The sequence below is a fragment of the Vulpes lagopus genome, chromosome 1 (genome assembly GCF_018345385.1).
Source record: "Vulpes lagopus strain Blue_001 chromosome 1, ASM1834538v1, whole genome shotgun sequence".
NCBI classification, from domain to species: Eukaryota; Metazoa; Chordata; class Mammalia; order Carnivora; family Canidae; genus Vulpes; species Vulpes lagopus.
The window spans coordinates 177825292-177841961 of NC_054824.1; the positions used below are offsets into that span (position 1 = coordinate 177825292).

A 16670-nucleotide genomic window follows, 5' to 3' on the forward strand; every position below is an offset into this window, starting at 1 on the left:
TCAGGAAGTTGAAGGGCTTGGAAACTGCCCCGGGGGAGAAAATGACCTCTTAGGAATGGAATGAGTTTCTAAGTTTAGGAAGCTTAGAGCTTTAACAAGTTTCTTCCAGGAGAGGGAGCCCCAGGGTTGGGAGAGGAAGATCCTACTGCAAGGTTTACCATGCGAAGGGGACTCGATTCTGGCAATGTTTTTCAGCAGCCCAGAGGTTATTTATGGGTTAAGTTCAGATAACAGGGGATGCAGACAGGAGGGAGGGAGGGAGATAGACTCATAACACGCTGACACAGACACAGACACAGTCACACACACACAGACACACAAACCACATATCCCTCACCCCTCACCCCTCCCTAGACACACTCACAATTTCGGCTCCAGTCCACTGGTTCCTGCACCTTTGCTGTGCCCCTGAATCATCTGGGGGACCGAAGGGCAGATTTCCAGGCCCCCTCCAGGCCGGTGGAATCAGAACCATCCAGGGCAGGACCTAGGAATCTGTATTTTTACCAAGCTCCCCAGGCGCTTCTGAAGTGAATGTGGACAGACTGGTGAGCTGCTCTGGGTAATTAGGTAAATACTTTAACTATAGCTTGTTCGAGACTTAATTCAATGGCTCCAGGCATCAACATGTTGATGGCTAGTTGGAATGTAATCCGTGGGAGACCGCTGTTCGGACTGAGCCATTTTCTTTCTTATTTTCCTTTTAATAATTTTTGTGTTTATTAGTATAATACACGAGGAGGGTTTAAAAAGTCACATGGCACCAAACGGGTTATAATGAATAACAGCAATCCTTGTTCCTCCCTTCCCCGTGCCCTAGGCTCATTCAAAGGCAATCACTGGTGGAAATCTTTCTCCCCACCCCCCCGACCCCCCCTTTCTGGGAATCAACTCCATATTTTTAAACAATATGCTTTTATTGCTGTTTCTTGATTTTGAAATTTTAGAAATTGTTTATTTGGTTACCTACTAAGGAATATTATTAGGACTTTGCTTTTTCTTGCAACTCACACATGCTCCTTTCCTTCCTTTCGGATTCCTAATACCATGATTGCACAATTTTTAATTAAATCAATAGTGTTTATGTTATAATGACCAATTGTTTACAGCCCAGCAAGGCAATGTACTGTGACTGCATTTCTTTTCTTCTGCTCTCCCCTTCCCTCCTGGGAGTTAACAATCACCTCATTTTTGTTTGCTTACTGAGTTGGTGGTGTTCCCCGAATCCTCTGACAAGAGCTATATGACTCAAATAAACTGGCCGATTTCATTGGATAATCTATCTAATATTTTTCTTTGGAGACATCCCTCCTGGAGTCCCAAGTCATTCCGTTCCAGTCTGGTCTAGGAGCTCGACAGACTGTTATCTGGGACATTCCCTTTGCCATCCACCTGGGAACTCAGGCTTTTTTCTCTCTTGGCTCACCTCCTTCTAAATGGTAGGGAAGTGTTTTTGACACCTTGGATGCAGGAGTGATATTTCACATTAAACATCTTTATGTGGCATGAATCCATCAGACCTTGGCCAGATAAACCCCAGTGAGGCAGCTCGCTCTGCTTGTCTTTTACATTTCCCTTGACTCCGTTAGTCTGGGTAAGGATTTCCAGACTGAAGGCTATTTTCCCTTGGAATTGGAAGACACGGCTGTACTGCCTTTCAGTTTCTAGCTTCCAGTATTGTTACTGAGAAGTCCAATTGCTCTCTGGATTCCTAATGCTTGGTTTTTGAACTGTTTTTCCTTTCTCTAGAACACTGGGGATCTCTTTATTCCTGGGGTTCTAACATTTCTAATAGTGTACTTTGCGGAGAGGTTTATTATTATTTTTTCATTCATTGTTTTGGGCACCCAGTGTATCTTTTCAATGTGACAATGCAAATCTTTCATCAGGGGGCATTTTGGAGAAATTATCTTTTGGATTAATGTATTCCCCTCCACTTCCTCTTGTTCTCTTTTTTTGGAATTCTTATGAGAAGACCTTAGAAAGCCTGTAGGTTTCTTACTCTTTTTGTCTTGTTTCTCATCTCTTCTCCTTTTTTGTCCCTCTTTTGGGGGGGATACTGTCAATTGTATCTTCCAGTGCTTCATTTTAATCTTTAAATTTCTAGTTGTATTTTTTCAAAAGCTCTTCTTGGGAAACCTGGTTGCTTATAGATCCCACTCTTGGTTTTTGTTCAGGTCGTGATCTCAGGATTGTGGGATCGAGTCCCTTATGGGGCTCCGTACTCAGTGCAGAGTCTGCTCGAGATTCTCTTTCTCTCTCTCTCTCCCCTGCTTCTCCCCCTCTAAAATAAATAAAAGTTAAAGAAAAAAAGCTCTTTCCTGTTTTCTAGTATTTAAAAACAAAACAAAACAAAACAGTGGCTTCCTGATATTTATTCATGGATGCACTGTCTTCCCTTATCCCTGGGGAGATTTTAATGTTGCCCTGGCTGTTGTTGTTAATGATTTCCCCGGCTCTCTGGATTACCTATGTTGGAGTCGTCTTCAATGCCAGAGGCTTTCATTCCATGCTTGGTGATCCTTAGAGTCCATTCCTTGAGTGTTGGAAGCTTTGGGTGTGAAAGCAGGGTTTGCCAACTGTTGGATTTTACCGTAGGATAATCTAGTGAGTGCTTGGCAGGTTCATCGAAGGCCCCTCTCCCCCGCCCCCTGTCAGTGTCTATAGCTTTCCTTCCCTTGGTTGGGCACTTTCTACAAGGAGGAATCTTGAATTCTTCTGCCTCATGCAGGCTCAAGTAGGGTGAATGGAGAGGGGGATACACTGCGCTGTTCATGTTCTGGGAGCTGAGCCAGGTTAAGGGGCTGGGGAATCTCATCTTTCAGTATTGAATCTTTCTCTAATCCCTGTTTCTAGCTTCATGCCTAACCCCGCTCTGTGCTGTGCCTATTGTCCCTCAGTCTGGTGCCTCTTTGGCCAGTTTCTCTCCAGAAAATCAACTTTCCTTTTTTACTGGGGGTGGGCGGGGGGCAAGAGAGGGAATCCAGAGTGGCCCCTATTTCTCCCCTCATCTCTCCGGCTGTGTACTGAGATGCCCGATGCCCTGATCCCTGACATTCTCCTGTGCTTTTTGGCCTCTTATGGGCTTCCTATCAGGGACACTTGGGCTTCAGCAATCTCTGCTTTGCTAAGTCACTTATCACTCATCCATCCACTTTTCATCTTCCAGAGGGCGTTGACATCTCTCATCTGCTGTTGTTTCTATTCCAGTTCTCTTTGTCCTTGTGGTTTATAGCATGTAAATTCTTCTACTGTGATCAGTGCATTTTATCGGGAAGCAGAAATTAATGCTTGTTCGACTGCCACATTTAACCCTATTTAGCTCTTCTGAGGAACCTGTCAGGCTTGAAGTGATGGGGAGCTTATAGTAGTGACATCTTCTACTCCCCCCCCAAGCTATTCAAGAGTCAAATGCATGAAAATGAGATTGTTATTAAATCATTTTAATGGAAGAAAAGGAGAGGAAATATTTCATTTATTCATTCATCCATTTCCCCCCCACCCCCCAAACATTTATCCAGCACTAATATATGTCCCGGCTGTGCTAGGGGCCAGGAATATAAAAGCTGAGCAATTTTTGGTATCTTCCTTCCAGGAAATAATAGTTAAACACAAGGAAGGTAGGCAAGTAAATCCAAGCTTACAATAGCATAATAATATGCTATAATAGAGGTGTGCAGAGGGTGCTAATGGGAATATGAGTAGAGTGTCCAAATTAGTCCAGGATGGTGGGAGAAGGGTGGTCCTGGAGCTAAGTTTTGAAGAATAAATACAAGTTATGGAGGTGAAGAAGATGTAGGAAGGGCATCCCAAATAGAGGGAACTGTGTGTGTGTTCAGGCAAGGAGTCTAGAAATAGCATGACATGTCAGAGGAACCTCAAGTAGATTGAAATGGCTGGAGCAAGGGTCCACACTGGGGAGTGGCCTGAATAAGAATGTAATGGTCACTGAACTATAAATATCTACATTAGTCCAGAGCGTGATCTTGGGTCTACTAATTAGAGATGCAGAAATAATAATATCCTATTCCCCTCTGTGAATTTGAGCCAATTTTAAAAATGTTATTTGTAAGAGGAGGATACTGTGAGATTCTATAAAGATATAAAGCATGCAAAATGCTGGGTCACTGGTAGGAATTTGAAATATTCTAGTTGTCTCCTGACAAACCTGCCTTAAATCTTTCTATTCTCTTTCTTTCTCTCTCTCTAGTGCCCTAACAGTTATAAAACAGATCCTGGAAAAGCTTAACTCTTAGGAAAATCTTTCCTTCTTTCCATTTCTGCCAGGCAAGGATTACTTGAGCATCTTTTAACTGAATTATTTTTTTTCAAACAGCAGATGCAGTGTTTATGAGTTCTTGGGTGTCTGGGGCATCTTCCTGTAAAGTCTAGGTAGTGTTTTACAGGGCCCTTGGGTGGGACCAGGAGAAATGTGTTCCAGTCTCCTCTCCACCACTGACATATATGTGACCTTGGGCAAGCACCCTTTCCCTCTTGGCTCTGGTTCCCTTACCTGGCAAACAAGAGGAATTAAATTATGTTAACTTTAAGATTTATTCCAGCTCAGAAATCGGGTGCAGGGCGCTTTTAGCTGCACTGATACTAGTATAAAGAGTGAGGTAAGATTTTTGGATGTTACTTTCATATCATCTATTTTTCACATCCTATGATATTTTCATGTATCATGAAGAGGGAAAGGCAATTCCTTTCCAATCTTGGCAAGCAAGCAGAAGTGAGATTCTTTCATCTCTCCTTACCTCTCCAACCCTCCCACCGGTTCAGCTTCTGACTGATTTATTCACACAAACCCCAAAGAGATAGGCTGGCACTAAAAAACCAACCAACCAAACAAACAAAACCACAGACCAAAAAAGCTTCAAGTGTGTCCTTCTGAATCGTTACGCACTGTTGGAAACGTCGGGGGAGCCAGGACTCTTAAAAGCCAACTGTTTTGAAAACGCATCATCATCTCGTATAGTCGCTTTCCAAAGCAAGAGTCCAGTTATTTTAATCCCTCCAAGTGACTGGATAGGCAAACTACAGCCTTCTGGTTGGTTCTGTCTATTGATGGCAAGTGAAGGTTTGGGGAAATGGTCGGGGTGGGGAATGGCATTTCCTGTTCCTGTCCAGTTTCTCTAAGGGATCTGTGAGAAGTGCCTTTGAATTTTCCCAGAACTGGCCAGAGGGTCAGTATCCTGAGCACTTGGGCCGGGCTGGGGCCAAGGAATAGGTCAACAGTACGAGGAGAATTCTGATTGACAACTTTGGGCCTCCCTTGGTCCATTGAACAAGACTTCTTGGGCTAAAACAAGCTTTGCCCAAGGCTCCTGGTTTCCAAGTTAGGAATATCAAAGAGGCTGATGATCAGATGCAGCATGCAGATATCGGCATTTTCAGCAATTCCCAGGATACAGCCCAGTGTTTGTGCTCTGTCATCGGTTTCAAGCCAATTTAAATTAAAAAAAAATGCTTACGACCTGCAACCTTTGTATGATTTTAAAAGAACAGACAGACTTTTTAAAACTATTTTTGCAACTTTTTGTTCCAACCTAACTTTCTGTCCCACAATGATCAGAATGCTCTCGGTGCCAGTAACAGACGTCTTGTTCCATCTGCGTCTTATCATATCTTCCCTCCTACACATTTCAAAGCTCATCGGGCATTTTTTTTTTTTTTTTGACCAGCATTTGACATTGAAATCTCTCTTCAGCACAGACCTCCAGTTTATTCCAATAGATGCATTATTTCAATAGCGGTTTTTTTGATGACCTACTATGTACTAAGCCCCGACACAAATAGTGATGCTATTATATATAATTGATTTTAAAAAGTCTTACCTTGAGGTTTCAACCAAATTTGGCTTCTTTTTATTGATCTCCTGTTTCCTTTTGCTTCTTTTCTCCCTTTCCCTCCTCCTCTGCCTTCCCTTCTGTTTCATCTCTCTCTTTCTCTGCGGTTTCCCACTCTTTGGGGAGGGGCAGGATTTCCTGCTCCGAAGTTGGTTGGTTTCTGGGAGGAGCCAGAAGACCTGCTTCAGGGCCTGGAACCAGCTGGTCTGCCACCTGATACAAGAAGGTGAAACTCAGGCCAAGGAAGAATGGCCTTCTGCTGGGACGGAGCTTGCAGCCAGGAGGTGCTGGGAGGGGAACCCCGAAGGGAAGCCAGAGTGGGTTAGTCCAGGGCTCCCCAGGGGACAGAGCACCCCAGGGCTGGAAGGGTTGAAAGTGGTCCTGGTTGCCCTGGAGACTTATCCATTACTATTGTTAGCTCCACACAGGCCAGAGGCACACCAGGCCGAACCTCTGTCCCACCCTCAGCGAAAGCTTGAGCTCAGATTGCTGGCTTTGCCTCAAAGGGAAGTACTGAAATAAGAACTGGGTTTGGGCAGATTTTCCTTCCCCACCAGAAGAGACTTTAGGATCCAGTGTGCCCTGTGAGACTGAGACCTGTGTGTCTGTACATTGCTCAGTTATGAACCCCCTAGGGAGTCATCTAAGTGACGTAAACAGTTATGGTCACATCAGCAGGAGCAGAGAGTAGACAGTAGAGGGGAAGACAGGAGCCTGCCACAAGATCCAGATGGGGCAGGGCCTCCAATAATTCCAGCTGGATTCACACCAATTAATGATGGAGGATCAAACCTCAGCATAGAGGTTTTGTTCTTTTGGACTAAAGCACTGACAGCAGTGTGCCAATTAAAAGTTCACTTTCTTTATTCATTTATTGATTCATGATTCAACAGATTATTTACTGAGCACCTACTCCATGCCTGGGTAGGAGCTGCGAATAGAGTCAGCCAAACTAGACATAGCCCCACCCTAATGGAGGGTATAATTGGCACGGTCACACAGTGGTGTCTGAGATTTGGGACATAAATTTAGAGGAAGGACTGGAATTGTTGGGTGCTAATGTCTCCCTTGGAACTGCATCACTGGACAGATTTTGGATAGTCATCTTTCTGTTAGTCAAAATGGGACATTGGGTTTTTTCAACAATGTTTTTGCTTGCAATAATCAACCATTAAGTATCCCTCTCTATAGGCTCCCAATTCTTAAAGGATAGGAGACTGTTTAGTCTTGTTTTTCTTTCAGGAGACAGTTGTTTTATCTAGAGAACCATAAGTTCTATTGATTTCTAGCTAATTTACTTTCGAAGGCTCTCTGAAAATGTCTGGCTACAAATTGGACATTTGGGATTTCAATTATTTTTTTCTCTCATTAAATCCCCTAATATTTGAGTCCATTAAAAGAAAGAAAAAAGAACTGAAAAAGGCAAGTCCCCTTTACTTCAACTGTTGGGTCTACTCCAGAATACTCTTTGAAAATTTCCTGAAGTCTGTTTTCATTTTTATTTAATTTATAATTTTGAATCTTTGTCCCTTTAAAAGAGAGGCTTCTGAAATTGTCTTTTGTACTATATTTTCTATTTTTTTTTCTTGCTCTCTTAAGGTACTTTTTTCTCTCATTTTACATGGCTGAGTTATTTAAATTTTTCCTTTCTTTCCTGCTGCTTTTGTACATTCTTCTCCAGCTGTAGTACTAACAATTAATTGAACTACTTAATGCAGGTCTGTAGTCCAGAGCAATAAGTGCCTAATAAAATCCTAAATTATTTAACAAATTTCTCCCCGACTTCTTTAGGTGTAGGAAAAAGTTTAGTTATAGCTCTTAATGTGGCTCCAGACCAGGGCTTAAATTTAGCTCTGTTTTTAAAAAAATTCAATTTACTTAAATCGAAAAACAAAACAAAAACTCCTCAAAACAGTTCACCTAATTTCCTTAGGACTGCCTTCCAGTTTAGCAATTTTAGAATGTTATTGCTTTTCCAGAAAAGGTTCTGATGAAAAGCTCCTATAGATGGTCAGGTAAAGGGGAGTGGAAAGAGAGAAAAATGAAATGAGAGTGGGTTTCAGAGGGTGTCAGAGTCTTTGAGAGAGACCATGCTGGAATTAGAATGTTGCTTTTTAGGCCTCAGCATGTGAATTAAAGAAGCAAACTATTGACTCTTAAGATTTCTGGAGTTCCTCTTAAATATATTAATTGATTCTGGAGTTCCTCTTAAATGAATTTGCTGATTTTGATATGTCAAAAGTTCCTGCGCGATGGCCATTGTTATCCTAACTCAAAGATATTGTCCTTTATCGAAGTAAGCACCAGAGCTAGGATTGCCAGACAGCTTTATATGGGAAGTAGGAGTTCTTCCAAGAGGAGGTTGCAATTTTGACATAGAAGAATCCAAGAAAGATAAAAGAAGCTGTTTAGTAAGAGCATGTACCTGCAAATGGTATCTTGGGTGCCCTTTCCAAGAAAGGTTAGTAAAGGGCCATGCAGTCAATGACCTGACAATGTTTGACTCTGGAATACAGACTAAAAGTGACTGTCTTTCACACATTGACAAGACAGAGAATGCTCTCATGAAAGTTTTGCAGGGAACCCAAAGCTAAGTTTGGCCAATTGCCTTTTCCTGAATTGGGAGCCAGGCTAATGAATCCTCAGCTCTGATCCCTTAGGTCTATTTGGATTGGATCAGTGATTTATTGGGCTATTCCTGTGAAACGCTCCTTTATACATACATCAGAAATAAGGTATTTCAGAACAAAACAACAACACATAAGATAAGACTTTATAATATAGACAAACAAAAGCGAAGGTAAAGTGAGCAGCAGAGGAATAAGCAGTTTAATGACAAAAATAGTTATCAAATGGTGTGCCTCCAAAACAAAAGGTCTAATGAATTATGAGACCTATGTCTAATTACTCAATAGTATACCTCCTAAATAAAATGTCTAATGACCTTATACAAAGGCTTAGGTATAATTATTTACCAGCATGTATACCTGTAAACTAAAAACTAAAATATCTAATTACTTTGTACAAAGACTGATGATTTCGTACAAACACCTACTTGGTTACAAGTCATAGACATGGTGAGAACTCAGTGAAACCACTGGAGTTCAGATTATCATTGGAACTGACTTAGTTGGTAGCAGATATGAAGGATAAATAGAGTTTGGGTACAATGAACCTAGTAAGCATACTTTGGTTTTTGGAAACCCCAAATTCAGAGATTGGCTTACTTTCCCAGACGTACATGGGCTGAATCACCTGTAGAAGCATATTTATTTGTTGACTGCCTGGCACTCTGAAATGTATTTATGTCGTGAGTTAGTTCCTGGTTGGTTGACCCTTAGAGGTGAGGGGCTATCACTGACTGGTTGGCTTATAAAAATGTGTTAACTGAGGCGAGTTGTCACTGATTGAACCAATGAGTTTAAACTGGTTCTGGATACCCTGATTATAGAACAATCAAGCTTGTCCTAAGAATGTGGTAACTGGGGCACCTGGGGGGCTCACTGGTTGAGTGTCTGCCTTTGGTTCAGGTCGTGATCCCAGGGTCCTGGGATGGTGTCCTGATCTGGTTCCCTGTAGGGGGCCTGTTCCTCTCTCTGCCTAGGTCTCTGCCTCTCTGCGTCTCTCTTGAATGAATAAATAAAATCTTCAAGAATGTGGCAACTTTTTAATATTCTCACAATTGATACCAACTATCTGTTTTCATTAGAACATAATGCAAGTTGAAATCTGATATAATACAAAATTACATATTTACCTATACTAATGGTCAGAGCTTTGCTGTGTTTTGTAAAGAATGAGGTAACTAATAAGTGTTTCACTATGACAAAGTTTGAGAACCATTAGGTTCAACCACTAGGTTAAGGTATTTTCTAAGAGGCAAAAAGCATTGCTTTAGATAAACTTAATCAGGAAATACTTCATTATTGGAATTAAATTCATCATCGTTTTTTAAAATTCTAGTTAGTTAACATGTAAATTTTTTGTTTTTAATAGTTAATAGTTTTTTTTTATTTTTTAAAAGATTTTATTTATTTATGAAAGACAGAGAGAGGCAGAGGGAGAAGCAGGTTCCACGCAGGGAGCCCAACACGGGACTCGATCCCGGGTCTCCAGGATCATGCCCCAGGCCAAAGGCGGGCGCTAAACCGCTGAGCCACCCAGGGATCCCCTGGTTAATAGTTTTTAATAGTGAGAGCAAGAAGGAAAATATTTGTCAACATGCTGAGAAAAAGAACGAAGAGGCATTGGAAACATAGAGGGTGTGGATGGTGGGGATGGGTTGAGAGAAGCAGGCTGGAATAGGAACTATATCTCCTATTTGGTGTTTGTTCTAAAAAGAATCTTAGCATCGTATTAATTGGGTGAGACCTCAGAGGTCATATGACTAATCTCCCTCCAAGTTCAGAAATCTCCCCTCCAGTTTATACCGTCACTGGCAGATGATTTCCAAACTCTTGCTTGCATGCTTTTTTTTTTTTTTTTTAAGAGAGAGAGAGAGAGAGAGAGACAGGCTCCCTGCTGAACAGGGACCCCCCCCCCCTCCCCCAGCCCACATCCCCCATCCCCAAGCAGGGCTGGATCCCAGGACCCTTCCCCATCCCCATCCCCAAGCGGGGCTGGATCCCAGGACCCTGGGTTCACACCCTGAGCAGAAGGCAGATGCTTAACTGACTGAGCCACCCAGCCGCCCCATCTGCTTGCATGCTTTTAGTCATAAGGAGCTTACTATACGTCACAAGGAAACTCCTTATGTTTTCCATTACTCTGATTTCTTAATGACCTAAGAACTGCTTCCTTGTACTTCTATTTGCTACTTTTCATTCTGCATTTTCAAGCCGTGTAAAACAAGTCTATATTATTGGACTTCATTGGATCGATATGGCCCCCTTTCAACTATCTGGAGGCAATTATTATATGACAGGATTGTACTGGAACTTCTCTACTGGTCTATTCAATTGTTCTGTATGTGACAGGGTTTCTGGATTTTTTATATGCCCGGGGTCCCTCTGACCTGAGTGCGTGTTTGTTCATCAAGGTCTCTCTTGAAATATAACAACGACTATCATTGACTAAATGCGCAGTGTTTGCCAGGCACTGCTGTAAGCACTTTACATGCATTGTCTCATTTGATTTGCAAAATTGCCCCATGAGGGAGGCACTGTTTTATAGATGGGGAAAGAACTTATCTAACTTGCAGAGAGTTGATAAGTAACTTGCCCAAGGTCTTAAAGCCAACAAATGGAGGAGTCAGAATGCAAACCCAAGCTGTCCAGTCTCATTTAACTTTCTTGGTTTCCCACCAACCAGATTGTAAAGTACAACAAGACCACCTCCTCATTCCTTTTTCTGGACATTTCCCTTCTACTAATAAGATGTTAGGTTTTTGTTTGTTTGTTTTTTAGCAGACCCTTGTTGGCTTATATTGAGCCTTGTAATCAGTGGAAACCATGTAGGTCTTTCTGTTTTTTTCTTTTTCTAAGATTTTATTATTTATTCTTGAGAGACACAGAGAGAGGCAGAGACAAAGGCAGAGGGAGAAGCAGGCTCCCTGTGAGGAGCCTGATGTGGGACTCTGTTTTTTTTTTTTTAGATTTTATTTATTTATTTATGAAAGTTACAGAGAAAGAGAGAGAGAGAGAGAGAGAGGCAGAGACACAGGCAGAGAGAGAAGCAGGCTCCATGCAGGAAGCCTGACGTGGGACTCGATCCCAGGTCTCCAGGATCACAACCTGGGTCGAAGGCGGCACTAAACCACCGAGCCACCCGGGAAGCCCCCCCCCCTTTTTTAAACAAGAATGTTCTTTATTTGTACAAAGCATTATAATTTTCCTCAGCATTCTTCATTTATTTGTCAACAAACTTTTGACTATATTCATTAAAAAAATTAACAGTGTCAAACTACATACATTCGATTGTACATATGGGAACATGACCTGAGCCGAAGGCAGATGCTCAACCACTGAGCCACCCAGGTGTCCCACTACCTATGTCTTTTTCACATGATCTGCTGCTAGAATAAGCCTTCATAATTCTGTGGCCCTGCAACTGGATTTTTGGAACTAATTCTGTACAATATCTTCTTCCCTGGTTAGTTCAGTGCTTGGTTCCAACCTGTTGAGTCCTTCTGAATCCTGACTCTACAATCTCAGCTCTGCATCAGTAACTGAATTGATATGTATACCTTCTGTCACTTGTCCTACATTGATGATAAAATTGCCAGACAGGATAGGGCCAAGGACCATTTTTGGGAGTGGGGATTTCCTGTGTTGGGAGAGGGGCTTCCATCTGGTAACAACCACAGTCTTGCGAGACCATCTTGAAACCTTGATTCTGAAACTATTAAGCAAACCCTCTTTCCTTCCTTTTTTAACCCAGGGCTTCTCCACTTCAGCCCTATTGACATTTTGCACTGGAGAGTGCTTCGTTGTGTGTGCGTGTGGGTGTCCTGTGCATTATAAGATGTTTAGCAGCATCCTTGGCTTCTATTCATAGGTGCTAGTAGGGAGTGCCCCACTTCCCCTACCAGACAACCAGAAATGTCTCCAGACATTTTTCAGTGTTTCCTGGGGGGACAAAATTGACCCTCCTTCCATTGAGAAGCAGTACTCTACCTTTATAAAGTACTATAAAGTAGATTACTTGAGCAATCAAGTATTTATTAAGAACCTGATTTGCTCAGGACTTAATGATTTCTTTTTTTTTTTTTTTAATTTTGTTTGACAGAGAGAGAGAACACAAAGAAGGGGATTGGGAGAGGGAGGAGCAGACTCCACCACTGAGTAGAGAGCCCCACCTAGGGCTCAATCCCAGGATGCTGGGATCATGACCTGAGGGGAAGGCAGACACTTAACAGACTGGGCCACCTAGTTGATGATTTCTATGAACACTAAAGAGGAAGAGGATGATAAGGACCTTGATCCCAAGAAGATTATACTCTATTCCTGAAGGAAGAGGACCCAGATGGGTGATAACCAGTTTTTTCTCCTTCTAATTTAGAGCTTCTTACTATGATTTGAGTTGATGAGGAGGAAGGCTGGGTAGAGCGAGAGGTCCAACTGGGAATATTGGGAGCTTGCCTTATCTCTTCCTACCAGCTATCGAGTTTTCTTTTTCTTTCCTCTCTCTCTTGTTAAAACACAGAAAGACAGAGGTATCAGCCATACGAGCCTCTGGCCAGGTGTGAGGTGGTGGCAAATAGTTTTTCCTGCCCTAGAATTAATCAGTATCTGCTATTAGTGTACTGTAGCTCAGAAGTTGATTTATCTTCTGATCTTAAAATGCTAAGCCTGGTGGGACTTATAAAAGTTTCTCGCCTGCCACCCCTAACATGAAACAAAAACGAATCCTCAACATACTTCTTATTTATTTATTTATTTATTTATTTATTTATTTATTTATGAGAGAGAGAGAGAGAGAGAGAGAGAGAGGCAGAGACACAGGAGGAGGGAGAAGCAGGCTCCATGACAGGAGCCGGATGTGGGACTCGATTCTGGGTCTCCAGGATCACACCCTGGGCCAAAGGCAGGTGCTAAAGTGCTGAGCCACCCAGGCATCCCCTCAACATACTTCTAAGCATGTAATATGAATACCAGAGTCTGGAACAGTGACGCTGACGGTCAGGCAGCTGCTCTCCCCACAGGGCTCAGCGAAGACCCCCCTTAGCCAGCATGCCCGCCCTCCCTGCTCTCCCTCCCAGGGAAACGTGCCCCTCAGGAATCAGATACAGAGACATACTATAAAACGAATTTTATTTCAAAAATGCAAAATGGGTAGTCATCGTAATAATATAATAATATAAAAAGCATTTCCCCGCCTTCCACCTTAGTGCAAACTGGTAGATGCACCCAAGATAGCCCAAAGGTCATAGATTTTGGACATGTCATCGTGCAGTGCTGCACAGCAGCAAAATCACTCGCAACCTCCTCCTGGTGGCTCCACGTGGCAGCTCAGGGCTGAAAGTCAGTGGCTTCTCAGGGCTCGGTCCGGGGGCGCAGGTCTGCAGGTCTCGGGCCCTGCCCGCGCTGTGGGGCGCTCCCGGCTCCTAGGAGGCGGGGGGCCGGTAGGAGAGCGCGCGGCCGCGGGGCAAGGGCACGGCCCCCCGCGACTTGCCTCCCTGCAGCCGGGGCTGCACCGCCCGCAGCTCGGCCACCAAGGCCTCCTCGTCCCGCCGGCGGCCGGCGGCCGTGAACGGGCCGCACACGGTCCCCACCAGGCCGATCACCACGCCCAGGAAGGCCAGCACGCTGCCCAGCACGTACAGCTTCACCAGCTTCCGACCCGGCCTCCGGGCCACCAGCTCCTGGGCCAGCGGGATCAGCTCCTGCACCGATTCCATCCCGGGGCGCCTGCGGGGCACCTGCGGGGCACCTGCCGGGCACCTGCGGGGCACCTGCGCGGGGAGCGGGCCGTCAGCTCCGGAGGGACGGCTCCGGCCCCCCGAGGTCGCGCAGGGAGGGGGCCGCCCGGGACCCGCCGCGCTCCCCATCCCCCCGCGGGGCTCACCTCGTAGGGGGCAGCGCAAGCCGGGGGCGCGTCCTCCTCCTCCTCCTCCTCCTCCTCCTCGCGGCCCGGCTCTCCCAGGTGCAGGCTCCGCAGCTGGCGCCTCGGCGGTGCCCCGGGGCCGCTTATATCTTTCCTCCGAGGCCCGCCTCCCGGGCTCCCCTGGCCCGCGGCCCGCGCGGGAGGAGGAGGAGGAGGAGGAGGAGGAGGAAGGGGAGGGGGGGGAGGAGGGGCGGGACGGGACCCAGGTGGAGGCGGCACGAGCTGTGCACGCCCGGGTCGCGTGAGCTGGGCGCCCGGGGCAGGGGAGGCCGCGGCGAGGGGTGCAGGGGGGTGCACGGGGCGGGGGGCGGCCAGGACGCAGGAGGCCCCATTCCGGGGGCGGGGTGCGCGCACCGGTGGGGTCGTGTCCCACGTGACTCTCCCTAGGTGCTGTGCATGGGCGGCACAGGGTCTGGGGCTGTCCCGATTAGGGCCCCTAATGGGGACATCGCGGGGGAGAGGGAAGACCCTTAGTCTTTATTCCTCAGGGTGTCGTCCTGGCACAGGTGTGGGGGTCGGGAGCGGAGGGCGACAGGAGGGATCCTGGTGGGAGCAGAGCAAGGTCTGCAGGCTCCGCTGTGCTTGTGATTCTTTCCCCGACTGGTGTTAGTCACTGGTGCTTGCATTGCTAGGGTCACTGGATGGAGAAATATCTATTGAGGGTGCCGCATTGCTAAGGTCACTGGATGGAGAAATATCTATTGAGGGTGCCCTTTGACGCACGTGTGTGTGATGCCTCTGATTGTATTTGTACTTCTGTGTATCATCAAGTCCAAAGTATCCCTGCGCCTACTTGAGAAGTGCACCTGGGGGTAGGGGGGTAGGGGACAGTGAGGATGCAAGGGCGGGGGGGGGGGGGGGCTGTCCATACATTTCCTCTGCTGGTCCAGAATGCGATTAGTTCATGTTCTCAATAGTTACTTGCCACTTCCCTGGGTCTGGGGGTGCCCCAGCATCCTGCGGGCTCAGCTTATACAAACAGGGCCAGAAGGGTGAGAGTAGAGGGTTTGGGTAAGAGCTAAAGAGAGAACTCTTGCTGGGGGGGTAGGGTGGGGGGCACCTGGCTGGCTCACTTGGAAGAGCGTGTGACTCTTGACCCGTGGTCTTGAGTTCAAGCCCCAGGTTAGGTGTAGAGCTTAGTTAAGTAAGACAAAACAAAACAAAACAAAAACCAACCACTCTTGGAAGCAAGGGAGGAGAGAAAGATGCATTTTGGCTGAGATTCAAAATCATCACCTCGGGGTGGAGGGTGTAATGATTTAGCTTTGGTTATCCATTTACCAGAGTTAGCGAGCGAGCAAGAGGGGAAAAGCAGAGGTAAGTGGGTCAAAGGACTGCAAGCAGTAAAGGGGGGGGAGGAGAGGGAAATCAGACAGGCCAGAAAATTGTAAAGGTCAGTGATGCAATCTTGCAACAGCCTGTCGAAGTTCGGCTGAGCCCTGTGGAGAGGGACAGGGAAAGGGACAGTTTCAAAGATCAAATGTTTGAGTCCTTGCCAATTTTAACAGTAATCTTTTTGCGGGGCGCTGAGGCAGTTTTCCCAGATAATTCAGTTAAAAAAGACAACCATTACAACTACCCTTTGTCTTGGATCCGTGCGTGCACGCCGATTGGGCAAGTTAACCAGCTTTTGCAAAATTCTGCCTTTTGGTCTGCACCCAAACGGTCAAGGTGATACAGGACCAAATCGGGGTGTCTCCTAGAGGATGGTGTCCCCCGCTCATTGTTCTTTTAATGTTGTCAGACAGGAAATCTCTGCAACAAGGGACCAAGCTGAGATTAATATCACTCTTGGCATTTTCTTTGAATCTCCCTTACGATCGTGGAGAAGTCTCTAATACCTGGCAGAAATGATATGTGAGCCTTCTCCAGGGGTGTGAGTGTGCCAAACACTGTGGCTTCTGGAAGGGTATGTGATGTGAACCTCACTATCAGGGCTTTCACCTCGTTCCTTCTCTGAAGGTGAGTCAGACCAGCTTGGGACCCAAAACTCTGAAATTGACCTCATCATAGGCATTTCCGTTATTTCTATAACTCAAAGACGCAAACCACATGTCTTCCAAGGTCAGCAGATCGCAATTTATCTGGGGTTCCCCTTTTTGTGATTTGCTGGGGTAGAGCACATCACTCCCTTGGGTGAGTTCCCCTCTTTCCCTCTTCAGTAATCTGACTTTGACCCTCAGATCCTACCATCTTGCTGGTCAGGGCTGGGCAGACTGGGCAGCAGGGGTATGCACTGGGGTTGCCAGTGCAACTGGTGTTTCTGGTTTAGGGGGT

General features: G+C 45.5%; 3 protein-coding genes across 14 annotated transcripts in view; 1 reads left to right on the plus strand and 2 right to left on the minus strand.

The window, feature by feature from the left end:
- Positions 1-5856, minus strand: part of HSD11B1 (hydroxysteroid 11-beta dehydrogenase 1) — a 64651-nt gene extending 58795 nt beyond the window's left edge. The window contains exon 1 of one of the 2 annotated variants that reach the window (XM_041757859.1): positions 5838-5856. Coding sequence is in view for 1 of the 2 variants with exons in the window: in XM_041757852.1 (XP_041613786.1) it covers positions 365-475 (111 nt within the window). In the remaining variant the exon portion in view is untranslated. Of the gene's footprint in view, positions 1-364; positions 542-5837 lie in introns of those variants that run through there. The other variant, XM_041757852.1, reaches the window with a different exon arrangement.
- LAMB3 (laminin subunit beta 3) overlaps positions 1-16670 on the plus strand; it is a 131426-nt gene that overhangs the window by 52780 nt on the left and 61976 nt on the right. The window contains exon 1 of one of the 10 annotated variants that reach the window (XM_041757811.1): positions 447-570. The exons of 6 other annotated variants lie outside the window; for them this stretch is intronic. The gene's annotated coding sequence lies outside the window, so the exon portion shown is untranslated. Of the gene's footprint in view, positions 1-446; positions 571-14160; positions 14294-15262; positions 16356-16670 lie in introns of those variants that run through there. 3 more of the 10 variants (XM_041757829.1, XM_041757815.1, XM_041757817.1) reach the window with 3 other exon arrangements.
- G0S2 (G0/G1 switch 2) lies at positions 13584-14493 on the minus strand. Of its 2 annotated transcripts, none has more exons than XM_041757872.1 (2): positions 14355-14493; positions 13584-14219 (listed from the first exon to the last, which is right to left on the minus strand). In XM_041757872.1, the coding sequence occupies exon 2, from the start codon at positions 14185-14187 to the stop codon at positions 13894-13896; it is 294 nt and encodes a 97-aa protein (XP_041613806.1). In that variant the 5' UTR covers positions 14188-14219; positions 14355-14493; the 3' UTR covers positions 13584-13893. The 2 variants fall into 2 exon arrangements, with proteins under 2 accessions (XP_041613806.1, XP_041613802.1); XM_041757868.1 differs by having other exon boundaries at positions 13584-14241; positions 14355-14482.